The sequence below is a fragment of the Pseudorasbora parva genome, chromosome 23, assembly GCF_024679245.1.
Source record: "Pseudorasbora parva isolate DD20220531a chromosome 23, ASM2467924v1, whole genome shotgun sequence".
In the NCBI taxonomy this organism is placed as follows: Eukaryota; Metazoa; Chordata; class Actinopteri; order Cypriniformes; family Gobionidae; genus Pseudorasbora; species Pseudorasbora parva.
This window is the reverse complement of record NC_090194.1, coordinates 1,077,653-1,092,500: the sequence shown is the minus strand read 5'-3', so window position 1 is coordinate 1,092,500 and position 14,848 is coordinate 1,077,653. Positions and strand designations below refer to the sequence as shown.

The window sequence follows — 14,848 nt, the reverse complement described above, 5'->3', positions numbered from 1 at the left end:
GCATTCAATAAAGAAATTAAATAATCAAATGTAAAAGCAAAAATTCATAGTCACTCTGTAAATAAACTATACACTGATTGTTAGTAAATATATTAAAGTCAAGCATGCTTTATTTTCTTGTGTTGTTTGATTAACATTAAATCACACAGAATATGGACTCTGGCCCTTTAAGAGCTGCACAAACCTAATACACTGTAACACATGATTTCTCACTAAACTCTGTATACGTTCACTGAAGACACACCCGACTGTGTTTACCTGGATACTCGCCAGGACGTGTATTCTTAGATATTTTGGATCATTCAAACCCAATAATCTGTGAAACTGACACACACACACACACACACACACACACACACACACACACACACACATCTTTACTCCTGCTGTCACACATCCACGCAAATTAAGAAATACTGCTCTTATTAGAGTGCTGTCATTTTTTAAGTACCGGTACTAATACATTTTCATATCGTACTCAACTTACAAAAAAATACTGACGTCGACTAATTATCAGCGTTGACTCAGCATTTTGATTAATTATCAGCATTGATGGACTGAGTCGATTGAATCAACCAATCGCGACAGGCCTAAATATAAATTATATAAATATATATACATGCATGAGTGTGTATATATACAAAGTTATTATATACAGTACACACACATATATATAATGTAAACACAAACTTATTTTAGATGGGATTAATCAAGATTAATCGCTTTGACAGCACTAAATTATAATAATAATAAAACATTTTATTTATAATGCACTTTTCTTAAACCCAAAGGGCTACAGTAAAATAAAAGCAAAACAACAATAGCAATACAACAAATAATTAGAGAAAAACAGTCTTAAACAAATGTGTCTTAATCAATTTTTGTAAATGACCAAACGTTGGTGCATTTCTGATGGGCAGAGGACGCACATGTCATAGCTTGGGGCCTTTGAATGAAAAGGCTCTTTCCCCCATGATCTTTAGCTTACATGAAGGCTGGTGAAGTGAAAGAGAGATAGCAGAATCGAAAAATGAAATGATCAAAGTGATCATTGTTAAAATGCATTTCCCTCTACAGAACATCCAGAATAAGTTCTGCTCCCTGACCAGCGATGCTGCCGGTTATCTTGGAGACGGCCTGAGAGGAATCGGGTCAAAGTTTGTGCGGTCCTCAGAGATGCTGGCCTTGTGCTCCGACTGCCCCACGCTCTATGTGGACGCAGAGACGGTCAGCCAATGTGATCGCTTAAACATTCCTCTCCTAACAAATGACTGTGACTCACATATAACGCATCACACTGCAAAAAATGCTTTTCTTACTTAGCATTGTTGTCTTGTTTTGGGGAAAATAACTCTAAATGAAGAGAGTTTTTGCTTAAAATAAGATAAATAATCTGCCAATGGGGTGAGAAAAATAATCTTAATTCAACAGAAAACAAGATTATTATTCTCACCCCATTGGCAGATTATTTATCTTATTTTAAGCAAAAACTCTCTTCATTTAGAGTTATTTTTCCCCAAAACCAGACAATAACTTTTGCTTTTCTGGTAAATGTTTCTTAATTTAAGAATTGTTAGATGTTTGGACTAGAAACAAGACAAAAATACTGAGTAAGAAGAGCATTTTTTGCAGTGCAGTGTCTTTACACCATGTTGTGTTTTATATCACCTGTCCTCTTGTAGATTGTTTCATACGGACTTCTAGAAAAGATGAAGTTCAGTGTCCTGGAGCTTCAGGAGTATCTGGACACGTATAACACCCGGGAGGAAGCCGCTGTCTCCGTAAGTCATTCACGCTAAAGGGATAGTTCAGGCAATAATGAGCCTGATGTTTATCTGCCGACCCCCTAGGTGTGTTTGTTTCTTCAGGAGAACACAAATGAAGATTTTTAACTCAGCTGTTGCTCGTATAATGCATGTCAGTGGGGTGTATTTCTATGAGAGTAAAAAACACACAGACATACGAGTCCATATTAAACCCTGCGGCTCGTGGAGACACACTGATGTCTTAAGACCCGAAACGATCGCTTTCTGACAGAAACACAACAGTATTTGTGTTACTTTTCACCGCATATCAGATGAATCTCATCTAGTGTTCCCAGCGCCATTCCGGTGAGTGAGGTCAAAATACCAGCGTGATCATAGACATATTTACATAGATGCCTCATTAGTGCTTGCACAGATATGTCCAATGAGGCATCTATGTACATATGTCTGTGATCGCGCCGGTATTTTCACCTTCTCCGGTGGAAGTAATGGCGCCTATGATAAACTACAGGCCTCTCTCATCTTTTTAAGTGGGAAAACTTGCACAATTGGTGGCTGACTAAATACTTTTTTGCCCCACTGTGCTTCGAGACTTTGAATCATGTGACATATACGGGTTTTGCACAAAACTACTTACTTTAAGTCAATCCCATCCACTTGCTCTCTTCTTTCAACAGTGGCTGCAGAACTGTAAGGCCACGTTTCCGAAGTATCCTGATGATGGAGTGATCACCTGTCAGCCCGGAGACTCAGAGGAAAAGGTGAAAACAGCCGTCAGTGCCCTTTAAGACCAGATCTTCCATCAGGCCACTGTTTACATCCATAATATGTACACACACATTTCTGCTAGATTTGTACGTTATGTTATTCATAACGTTATGACCATATATGCCATTATTCAAGATTTTGGGGTCGGTACCAATGAAATAAGTCTCTAATACTCACCACGGCTGCATGCAGTAAAAACTGTAATATCTGCATCATTCCTCCAGTCTTCAGTCTCATGATCCTTCAGAAATCACTCTCATATGAGGATCTGATGATCAACACACATTTATGATTATGGCCTCTCACGCACTCGGCTCAATGTGACGACAGACGGCACTGGCGCATCTGTTCACCCATCTGTGTGTGTGTGTGTGTGTGTGTGTGTTCACCCCATGGGCGTCTGGTCTAAACCAGGAGTGTTCATAAACATTGTTGAAGCGTTGCTATTGTGAGGAACTGAAAACCACTGACCATATTTCTGTGTTATTTAAAGGGTGTGTTAGTAATATGAGCCTATAGGCGGTGCACAACACACACACACACTGATTATTACACACACAGGGACACACACACACACACACACACACACACACACACACACACACACACACACACACTTATTATTACACAAACAGGGACGTGCAGTGCACATGCACACACACACACACAAACACTGATTATTACACACACAGGGACACACACACACTCACACTTATTACAGACAGGGACGCGCAGCACACATGCACGCACACACACACACACACACACACACACACACAGATTATTACACACACAGGGACACACACACACTTATTATTACACACACACACATAGATTATTACACACACAGGGACACACACACACTTATTATTACATACACAGGGACGTGCAGCGCACATGCACACCCACACACACAAACACTGATTATTACACACACAGACACACACACACTTATTATTACACACACAGGGATGCGCAGAAGCGCACACACATACACACACACTCTTGATTATTACACACAGGGACGTGTAGCAGCACACACAAACGAACACACACACTCACTAAATATTACACACACACAGGGATGCACACACACACACACACACACACACACAGATTATTACACACACAGGGACACACACACACACACTTATTATTACACACACAGGGACGTGCAGCACACACACACACTCTAATTATTACACACACACAGGGACGCACGCACACACACACACACACACACACACACACCTCATGTCAATAGTGACTCCGCTCATGGCTCGAGCACAGTTGGCTTTTAAAGGGAAAGGGAGACGAGACTCTGATTGGTGTATTGCTCGTTAAACACACCCATGACTCATTAAGATGCGAGGGACGACCCTTTTAGACCCTGAGCCGAGCGCAGACCGTTGGTCTCGTCGTTAAACGAGCAGAAGAGGATTCGGACTCGCCCTAAGAGCTCAGAGCGGTGGAATAGAGCCCAGTGTCTTTACTCTCACGACCCTTGCTGAATATAAACATTCATTTCCTTTTCTAAATCGCACTGACCTCAAACCTGCCAATGGTGTGTGCAGTGCAGTATTTCCTCTCCTCTTCTCCTCATCCTCTGCATCAGGGATATTATGGGCTGGGCTGAATGCCACACTAATCTTCTAATCGTGTGGATGGGATTTCTGGGATTGCTCCCAGATTGCATGATGGGTATTAATGCTGTCTGTTTCTCCCTTCTCAACTCTTTCCTGTTTTCTGACACGCTTGCTCTGCAGCAAATGGAAACTCTGGCTGTAAGTGTGAAACTAAGACCCGTTCTCATTTGTCTGTTAGTGTGTGTGTGTGTGTGTGTGTGTGTGTGTGTGTGTGTGTGTGATCTGCAGTGATGCCAGTAACGCGTTACTCTAATCTGACCACTTTTTTTCCAGTAGCGAGTAATCTAACGCGTTACTATTTCTAAACCAGTAATCAGATTAAAGTTACTTATCCAAGTCACTGAGAGTTACTATTTTCCTTAGTAAAAAAATATATTTTTGATTTCTTCTTGCGTCTCGGGGAGAGTATTTTTTTCAGGAAATATTTTGTAATTTCAACATAAAATGTCAGGAGATACATTGTTGGCGTTACTGTTAAAAATGCACTTCCAATGAAGTGAGTGTTGGCGAAACCGGTCGTCATTTCTGTGTTGAGGCGGCGGCGGTGTTGTCGGAAACTGCTGAATGTAACTAATAAAGTAACTTGTAATCTTACTTAGTTACTTTTAAAATCAAGTAATCTGTAAAGTAACTAAGTTAATTTTTAAAGGAGTAATCAGTTATCAGATTACTTTTTCAAAGTTACTGTGGCAACACTGGTGATCTGTGATGGCTCGGTCAGCGAGTGTGTTTACATGCAAGTGTTTTAAAAGTGTCATTATCTTTTGATTATTATAAGCAGTTTTTGTGCATATGAACACACTCACTCAGTGATGGTACACTGCAAAAAATGCTTTTCTTACTCAGTATTTTTGTCTTCTAACTCAAAATGAAGAGAGTTTTTGCTTAAAATAAGATAAATAATCTGCCAATGGGGTGAGAAAAATAATCTTAATTCAAACAGAAAACAAGATTATTTTTCTCACCCCATTGGCAGATTATTTATCTTATTTTAAGCAAAAACTCTCTTCATTTTGAGTTATTTTTTTCCAAAACAAGATAATATTTTTCACTTATGCTTGTCTAGTAAATGTTTTGTTAATGTAAGAATTTTTTGGGATATTTTAAAAAAATAAATCTGACAAAAATACTAAATAAAAGCATTTTTTGCAGTGTGTGTTTACATGCATGTGTTCTTGAAGTCATTTGAAAGTGTCATCATCTTTTGATTATCACGAGCAGTTATTGTGCATATGAACACACTCACTCAGTGATGGAAGTTAGAGTTGTGTATTTGCTCTTTGTGTCTGTTCATGTGTGTGTGATTCTCGTATTATATCGTGTTATTAATGTTTCCACAGCAATTGGAGTTGTGTCAGCGGCTGTACAAACTTCACTTCCAGCTCCTGCTTCTGTTTCAGTCCTACTGTAAACTCATAGGACAGGTGAACACCATCAGCTCCGTGCCTGAGGTAAACAACACACACCATCTGTGTATTAATCAGGGTTTATGGAGGCTAACACCAAGAGATTGCAGTATTACAGGCTTTTAAAGTCTTAAAAATCACCTACTACGATCAGCCATTGAATGCTATTTTTTTAATTTATTTTTTGTTATATATGTCATTCTATTTAATTATTTTCATTTAACTTTTTTTATTGTTTATTGAACTTTTACAATAATAACAGGGTACAAACACAGGAGAATCATGAAAAAATATTATCCTCCCCCAACGCGACTGAAAAAATAAAATAAAATTAAATTAAAAAACATAAATAAAAATACAATTAATAAAAAAATATATAAATAAATAAAAATTAAAAACAACAATACATATTGTAATATGAAGAATGTCGAGCGTAATGTCTCAAATATATGCTTAACTGTAGCTTACAAATGTAGACATTTCTGCCAGTTATCAAGTGTGTATGCATCCACAAACAAAAATATACAGCTATATACATGTACAGTCTTGTTCAAAATAATAGCAGTACAATGTGACTAACCAGAATAATCAAGGTTTTTCGTATATTTTTTTATTGCTACGTGGCAAACAAGTTACCAGTAGGTTCAGTAGATTCTCAGAAAACAAATGAGACCCAGCATTCATGATATGCACGCTCTTAAGGCTGTGCAATTGGGCAATTAGTTGAAAGGGGTGTGTTCAAAAAAATAGCAGTGTGGCATTCAATCACTGAGGTCATCAATTTTGTGAAGAAACAGGTGTGAATCAGGTGGCCCCTATTTAAGGATGAAGCCAACACTTGTTGAACATGCATTTGAAAGCTGAGGAAAATGGGTCGTTCAAGACATTGTTCAGAAGAACAGCGTACAATGATTAAAAAGTTGATTAGAGAGGGGGAAACCTATAAAGAGGTGCAAAAAATGATAGGCTGCTCAGCTAAAATGATCTCCAATGCCTTAAAATGGAGAGCAAAACCAGAGAGACGTGGAAGAAAACGGAAGACAACCATCAAAATGGATAGAAGAATAACCAGAATGGCAAAGGCTCAGCCAATGATCACCTCCAGGATGATCAAAGACAGTCTGGAGTTACCTGTAAGTACTGTGACAGTTAGAAGACGTCTGTGTGAAGCTAATCTATTTTCAAGAATCCCCCGCAAAGTCCCTCTGTTAAAAAAAAGGCATGTGCAGAAGAGGTTACAATCTGCCAAAGAACACATCAACTGGCCTAAAGAGAAATGGAGGAACATTTTGTGGACTGATGAGAGTAAAATTGTTCTTTTTGGGTCCAAGGGCCACAGGCAGTTTGTGAGACGACCCCCAAACTCTGAATTCAAGCCACAGTACACAGTGAAGACAGTAAAGCATGGAGGTGCAAGCATCATGATATGGGCATGTTTCTCCTACTATGGTGTTGGGCCTATTTATCGCATACCAGGGATCATGGATCAGTTTGCATATGTTAAAATACTTGAAGAGGTCATGTTGCCCTATGCTGAAGAGGACATGCCCTTGAAACGGTTGTTTCAACAAGACAATGACCCAAAACACACTAGGAAACGGGCAAAGTCTTGGTTCCCAACCAACAAAATTAATGTTATGGAGTGGCCAGCCCAATCTCCAGACCTTAATCCAATTGAGAACTTGTGGGGTGATATCAAAAATGCTGTTTCTGAAGCAAAACCAAGAAATGTGAATGAATTGTGGAATGTTGTTAAAGAATCATGGAGTGGAATAACAGCTGAGAGGTGCCACAAGTTGGTTGACTCCATGCCACACAGATGTCGAGCAGTTTTAAAAACTGTGGTCATACAACTAAATATTAGTTTAGTGATTCACAGGATTGCTAAATCCCAGAAAAAAAAAATGTTTGTACAAAATAGTTTTGAGTTTGTACAGTCAAAGGTAGACACTGCTATTTTTTTGAACACACCCCTTTCAACTAATTGCCCAATTGCACAGCCTTAAGAGCGTGCATATCATGAATGCTGGGTCTAGTTTGTTTTCTGAGAATCTACTGAACCTACTGGTAACTTGTTTGCCACGTAGCAATAAAAAATATACTAAAAACCTTGATTATTCTGGTTAGTCACATTGTACTGCTATTATTTTGAACAATACTGTACATACACATGTATCCACACTTATAATCACACACTCATGAACAGATTCAGGCCACAATCATACTGACAGGTTAATACACTAGAAGTACTTTCTGTCAGGGTTTGTAGAATGGAAAAGGAGCGAGGACTCAATTGCAGGAAGAATGGGCTCTTTATTATAAAAATCAAACAAAACAAGACAAACAAAAACAACCCCGAGGGGGAAAAACAAGACGAGACTTGACGTGACGTGACGTGACTTGACTTGACGAGACTTGACTAGCAGGACAACAGAAGGAATGTTTGATGACGATCCAGCACAGGACTGCAAACACAAGGAGATTAAATGGGGAGCAAACAAACCAGAGTAATGAGAGAAGACAGGTGCGGCAAATTAACCAATAATCAGGAAACAAGGTGGGTGGGGTTAGACAATCGACATGAGAGCACATGGGACAAAGAAACACATGAACATGTGCTCACACCAAACGTGACATGAACATGCAGCTAATGAAAACTTTTAAACTGCATGTTCACACGAAACATGACAACAAGAAAGCATGCAGCAAATAAAACACCAGCTGCATGCTACACAACACAACACACACGGACAGGAGAGCGCACACTCAAATGACAAGACACATGCTCATTCTGTGCACTCACAACAGAAGACAAAACACAAGGAGCATGAATGTCCAAATCCCAACACAAAACCGAAACCCAACTAGACAGAAGTGCTGGGACCCCAACACCACGCCCCACACAGAAAACTACAGGGACAGAAGAGCATGCAGCTCGAGCATGCTCAAAGCCGTGTGCTCACACAAGACAAAATACAGGAGTGTCAGGACTCTTACTTATCTCACCCCATTGGCAGATTATTTATCTTATTTTAAGCAAAAACTCTCTTCATTTTGAGTTATTTTTCCCCCAAAACAAGACAATTACTTTTGCTTGTCTAGTAAATACTTCTTGTTTTCAGAATTTTTAGATGTTTAGACTAGAAACAAGACAAAAATACTGAGGAAGAAGAGCATTTGTTTGCAGTGTGTAGTTTGTGTAATGCAATAGGTAAATTAGTTTGTCTTACTATTAAAGCCCCTCTTGTACGGTTAGTTTAACCCCGGTCTTGTCTCTGCTGGTGCAGCTGTGGAACATGTCTCGAGAGCTGAGCGATCTGAAGAACTGCCTGCGATTGGCTGAAGCTTCTCTGGCTGGAGATCTGGAGGACCGGCGGAGGCTCGGCTCGCAGCCCATCTTCCCCAGCTCAGAGGCGGCCGTGCAGGCCATCCTGGAGTGCCTGAACAACAACGACTTCTCCATGGCCATCCGATACACACAGGAGTGCAGGTGAGCGCTCACACACACACACTCACACACTCACACTCCAGCACGGGCTTCGGGGCAAAGCTTCCTCATCCAGTCACTTGTGCACATCATAAAAGTAATTTCTCATTATTTTGAACAAATTGCAAATGCTTTGGTACATTCATGCAATTGATTAAGTATCTGTTACTATAGTCCATGTACATTTTACATTATATGGTAAATATACTGTACTTTATAGTAGGGGGTGCACCGACTAGTCGACTAATCGAGCTTAATGCTCTGTCATGACGCTTTCAGCTTGACGTCGACTAGTCGCTGGCCTGTAGAGGGCACGCTTATTGTACACGTTAGTTAATCATCGCATTAAACTAATGCAGGCTCAGTGTTGGGGAAGTTACTTTAAAAAAAGTAACGAGTAACGAGCAAACACTACTTTTTAAAAGTAATCCGTTACTTTACTTAGTTACCCCCTTTGGAAAGTTACTTTTTATGTTACTCATCACTTTTATGTTGCTTGACTTTGGGCAGAACCCAATATCTGTTCCTTAATGTGTAGGCCTACATAAAGTTATACTATGGAGGACATAACAAGTATTTCTTTTGTGCTCTTTATTATATAAAAAAAGTATCAATAAGCTCCTTAAGAACAACATGGTAACCTCAAAATTGGTCATATGTGTCCAAATAAAATATGCATGCTTCATCTAAATCAGTGTTTCTCAAACTTTTTCAGCCCAAGGACCACTTTATCTTCCAATTTTTTTCTGAGGACCACCTACAGAATCCCACTCTAAAACGCCCCCAAAAACCAACAAAATAGGAAGGATAAGCTCAATTTAAGTTTAATATGCAACTGTTTCAAGTCAAAAAATAATCATTCAAACACAAATGCAGTGCAATTATTATATACATTTTTATTTAATTTGAAAAAGTAAATGTGAAATGAGTTGCAGCTAAATATGAACAACAAACTGCATATATGAAAAAAAAAACTGCAATTAAACATACTGTAACAGCCTAGGTCCCACTTAATGCCATTCCAAAGAGCCATTAGGCCGGAGACACACTGCAAGCGTGGTGTGAGCGTGGCGTTTCTGTTGCGTGTCTGACGCGGCGCTGCTGCTGATATTAATGTGCAGGGAAGCCCTATACTTCATGTTAAACATAAATATATTGCCTATTGATACAGCAAAGACAACGTCGGCAGTAGCCTATTGACCGGTGTTGACGGCAAAATAGGCTACAGAATATTTCGTTCTGTATTGACAGGTTTAATATTTCAAAATCGATAATTATGTTGTTTTATTATTATTACAATTAGGCCTATATCTACATTTATGTTAACCTACAGCCTTTCAAACATGAAAATGTCATTTATTAATATGTATTCGTGTCAAAAATGGCATATAAACATCTTTTCCTATTATATTTTGCCTGGAAACGCTTCCAACACGCTCGCGTGTCGCGTGAAAAATAGGCGTCTCTTTTATTTGAAGCATGCACGCGTTTTCCGTGCGACTCGGACCGCGCGTGTGACGCAGGCAGTATGCGAGCTCTAACCGGTTAACATAGGAGCCGAAATAAAAACAGGCACGCCACGGAGCCGAGACGCTCACGGGTGGGTATAGGAAGTCTATGGTTTGTAACTATGGTAACAATAAAATGCTGAAAAGAATGTCCCCCTTAATGTCCAATATCACTGAAATTACTGGCATTTTACACATGAAACAAAAACTAGTACATTACAAAACTAATAAATCTGTGGAGATCTGAGATTTCCATCTAAAACTTAACGTGAATATCAATGAGACGGGTGGTGCTGCTTTATAAGAGTGGGCTTTATAAACACTTGCCTAGTTTAGGTCGTCTTTTCGCAAACCACTAGGGGTCAATGGCGGACCACACTTTAAGAATTACTGATCTAAATCCAACAGAAAAAATTATAACTTAAAAATGGCTTGATGTCGATGGCTTGTGTAAATAAAATAATATGGCACAATACAGTTTAGAGGCAAAGACATTTTAGCCAAAATAAAATCAAGCACAACTTATAGCATGACTAGCCTCAGAATTAAAAAGGCTATGTTAACTGAATATGCTGGCCCTACTTCACAGTATGATGGGCAGATAGAAAAGAGGATATTAGGCATAGGCTTGAGTTGTCTATAGCAGCCTTTCTCAAAGTGGGTGCCCCGGCACACTGGGGTGCCCCCTGACTGTGTGCCTTTCTGGTGCCGCCAAAAAATTACGTAGGCTAAAAAAATAAATAAATACAAAATCTGAAATTTCATATATAAAATATATTTGAATTTACATAAATACATTCTTCTTCTTTTTAACCCTTTCGCATGTACGATCACACATTCACACATGATTAGAACGGTCAGTACATCACAACTTTTCAGTGTTTTCAGCCACATAATGTTTATTTTAGGTTTCATATATATACGTACTAAAAAAACAATACATTGAGAGTTTGTAAAATACACATTGATGAAAAATGAAGAGGCAAAAATAATCCTTTCCATTATAATTAGTTTTATTCATATCAGATACACATTGTGTAAGTAACTTTAAAGTTTACTCTATTCTTCTCCCAGTTCACCTGCCACTTACTTTTATGTATTTTGGGAGAAGTGGATGAATTCACGTCTTGTAAATCCAACAGATCCGATTTTCTGAACTGCGCCTGCGGCACCCATCATGCATACAGCTCAACTAACGTGATCGTTATAAAGGTGTTTAAACGACAAAACACTTCCACTTGTATATATTTGACAATCGGAATATCAGATATTTCAGGCCATATCTAAAAAAATTGTGAATATTTTGAATAAAAAAGGAAAAATGACATAAAAGCAGATCATCACTCATTCAGCTATGTTGTTGCTGCGGTGTGTCACGTGACGCGTGATGCAATGACGCGTCACCATGGAAACTATAAAGTGCTGGGGGGTCAGCCAGAATGTTTTAAATTTATGTGTGAAAGGGTTATAAACATATGAGCGGATTAATACAATTTTTAATTTATTTTAGATAAATATATATATATATAAAATTAACCATAAAAATCTGTCTCACATCAGTAACTGTCATGACGTCCTCACCGGGGTCGAGTGACTGTGCAGTTGGCTATATTGTTTTATAATTTAACCGCGAAAATATATTTGATTTCACAAAGAGCAAGAAACAAGCAACAGCAGCATGGATCATTTTTAAAAAAGAAAAGCCCCACAAGAACCGGACAGTTTTTACTGTAAAATGGAGTATTATGCTCTGTTCATTACTGTCCTGTCTAAATAAACAGGACATTTGCATTTAAATTTGGGTTATGCAGTGTTTTTGAATTATATTTTAAACTGGGGTGCCTTGAAATTTTATGCACTTTTGAAAGGTGCCCTGACTGAAAAAAGTTCTCTAAAAGGCTGCTCTATAGCATGGGTGGCAGGCAACCTATTCCACATCAGCACAAAATGGGTGATTTTACCTCATCAGGAGCAGTCTTTCAAAACGTTTATCTGAAAGTCTGTTTCTTCTGGGGGTAAGCACAAGGCCTCCCAGGCTGAACAGCCTTTCCACCGGTGCACTGGATGGTGTGGCAGTGTTGTTTTTCATGAACACAGCTTTCACTCGGGGGAAACGGTTGAGAACTTCTAACTCTGAGCCTGATCTCATGTACTCAAGTACCTCTGAGTCTGCACTAAAGGCCATTGCGTCTTCCTCCTCCTCACCAAAAGAAAAAAAGTCCTTTTCATTGGCGCCGCTGTGTGCGGCAACTTCTCTGTTTTTATTCTCAGCCGGCTCTGCATCATGGGGTAGAGTGCGACACTCCGCGATGAGCAGCGCACGCGCCGCTTCTCTCCGGTCCGCTCCACTTATCCACCGAACTTTACATTTCGCCAATGTCAAGGCAGCCAATGAAGCTTCCCTGCTCTCCAACACCGGTGCGAATCGCGTCTTGATAGCATAGGACGAAACGTACCGTGTGGAGCTTGTAACTATTGCGCAAGTGTGCAGATGGCAGTGTCACTGTTAAATCTTACCATGGGAAAAGTAACGTAACGCTGAATTGAAAAATGAACTACGTTTCGTTACCAAATTTTCAGTAGTATTGCGTTACACTACTTTTTGCCCAAAAAAGTAGTTACGTTACTGTAATGCGTTACACACAACACTGGGCTGCATTACAACACACACACACATAGCCGACACATCTCCAAAACTGCAGCTCTTGTGGGCTGTTCCCGGTCTGCAGTGGTCAGTGTCTATCAAAAGTGCTCCAAGGAAGGACCAGTGGAGAACCGGCCACAGGGTCATGGGCGGCCAAGGCTCATTGATGCACGTGGGGAGCGAAGGCTGGCCCGTGGGGTCCGATCAAACAGACGAGCTACTGGAGCTCACACTGCTCATTATTAATCTACTTTTGCAAAATAAACCTAGGTGTTTTGCTAAAACCAAAGCAGTACAATTCTCTGGACTCTCTGGAACAATAATAATTAAATTTGGCCAGGTATAACAGAGACATTTATAAAATGGTTGTGGCAAAATGTACTCAAAAGCCTATAAATCCTAAATAAAAGCTTGAAACCTAATCAAAAGCATATGACTAAACAAGCATGCAAAGTTGTACAGAGATCGGACTATAGATGGCGCTATAACATGCTTTAAAAACATATTTCAGTGGTAAATGTCCTGTCTTGGCTGTAAATGGTATTTTCCACCTATAATCAAAGCGGTTGCTAAATAAAACAATATCTTTTTACGGCAGCGCTTCAACCCCGATACGTGCTGCTCGCAGCTATATTTATTTTATTTTAGTTGTTAGCTTTGGAGTCATGAGAATGTATTCAGCTTAGTTAGTTTCCCCCCTTAAAGTTAGTTTGTGTTTTTATTTCAGTTTGTTAAAAATACACAATGTTGAAATTGCCGTGGAGAAGCGTGACATTATTTCAGTGCTGTTGTGTAACTTCCCTCTCCTTTCTAGACGAATGTGGCCGAATGATATTTTCGGGGGCGGCTCAGAGGACGAGATCCAGACTCTCCTCAACGTCTACTTCCGGCATCAGACTCTCGGCCAAACTGGGACTTTTGCACTGGTCGGCTCAAACAAGGACATGTCCCAAGTCTGCACCAAGATTATGGAGCTGAATGGAGAGATCCGGGACATGATCCGGCGCGCCCAGGGGTACCAGGTAATCTCATCCAGCCTCGTAGACTCCAGCATTTCCGGCTTGAGTCTCTGACAGGACGCCTGCGGCCCCCCCGACCTCTGGATCCCTCCATAATTGCCCCAAATTCATCCCATAATCCTCCACTCCTGCCATCCAGCCAGATCCAGTGTGACGTTTGGGAGTGCTGCCGCCCTTTTGAGGGCGTAACCCATAAACTTGTGCCCTTCTTAGGCAAGCTTGCTCGAGCATCCTTGACTGCACTAAATAGGAAAGGGCTCCTGAAAGTGAGCATGTCCTCGGATCCTCAAATGTCCGGCAATATCGGAGAAACGGAGCTGCTCCTGCGAGAGTCCTTGGATTGAGTCACTCAAACTACACTGCAAACAATGCTCTCCTTATTTAGTATTTTTGTCTTGTTTCCAGTCCAAATATCTAAATATTCTTAAATCAAGATGCATTTACTAGATCAGTAAAACGACACACTGCAAAAAATGCTGTTCTTACTCAGTATTTTTGTCTTGTTTCTAGTCCAAACATCTAAAAATTCATAAAACAAGAAGTATTTACTAGACAAGCAAAAGTAATTGTCTTGTTTTAGGGAAAAATAACTCAAAATGAAGAG

At 39.8% G+C, this 14,848-nt stretch overlaps 1 protein-coding gene across 8 annotated transcripts in view; it reads left to right on the top strand.

Annotated features, from left to right (window-relative positions):
• fryb (furry homolog b (Drosophila)) overlaps positions 1-14,848 on the top strand; it is a 137,659-nt gene extending 122,811 nt beyond the window's left edge. For 5 of the 8 annotated variants that reach the window (XM_067433921.1, XM_067433918.1, XM_067433919.1 and 2 more), the window contains 7 exons: positions 1,078-1,227; positions 1,683-1,781; positions 2,444-2,527; positions 4,301-4,318; positions 5,521-5,631; positions 8,874-9,076; positions 14,040-14,847. In XM_067433921.1, coding sequence (XP_067290022.1) covers positions 1,078-1,227; positions 1,683-1,781; positions 2,444-2,527; positions 4,301-4,318; positions 5,521-5,631; positions 8,874-9,076; positions 14,040-14,298 — 924 coding nt within the window. In that variant the 3' untranslated portion in view covers positions 14,299-14,847. Of the gene's footprint in view, positions 1-1,077; positions 1,228-1,682; positions 1,782-2,443; positions 2,528-4,300; positions 4,319-5,520; positions 5,632-8,873; positions 9,077-14,039 lie in introns of all 8 variants that reach the window. The other 3 variants (XM_067433916.1, XM_067433917.1, XM_067433923.1) reach the window with 3 other exon arrangements.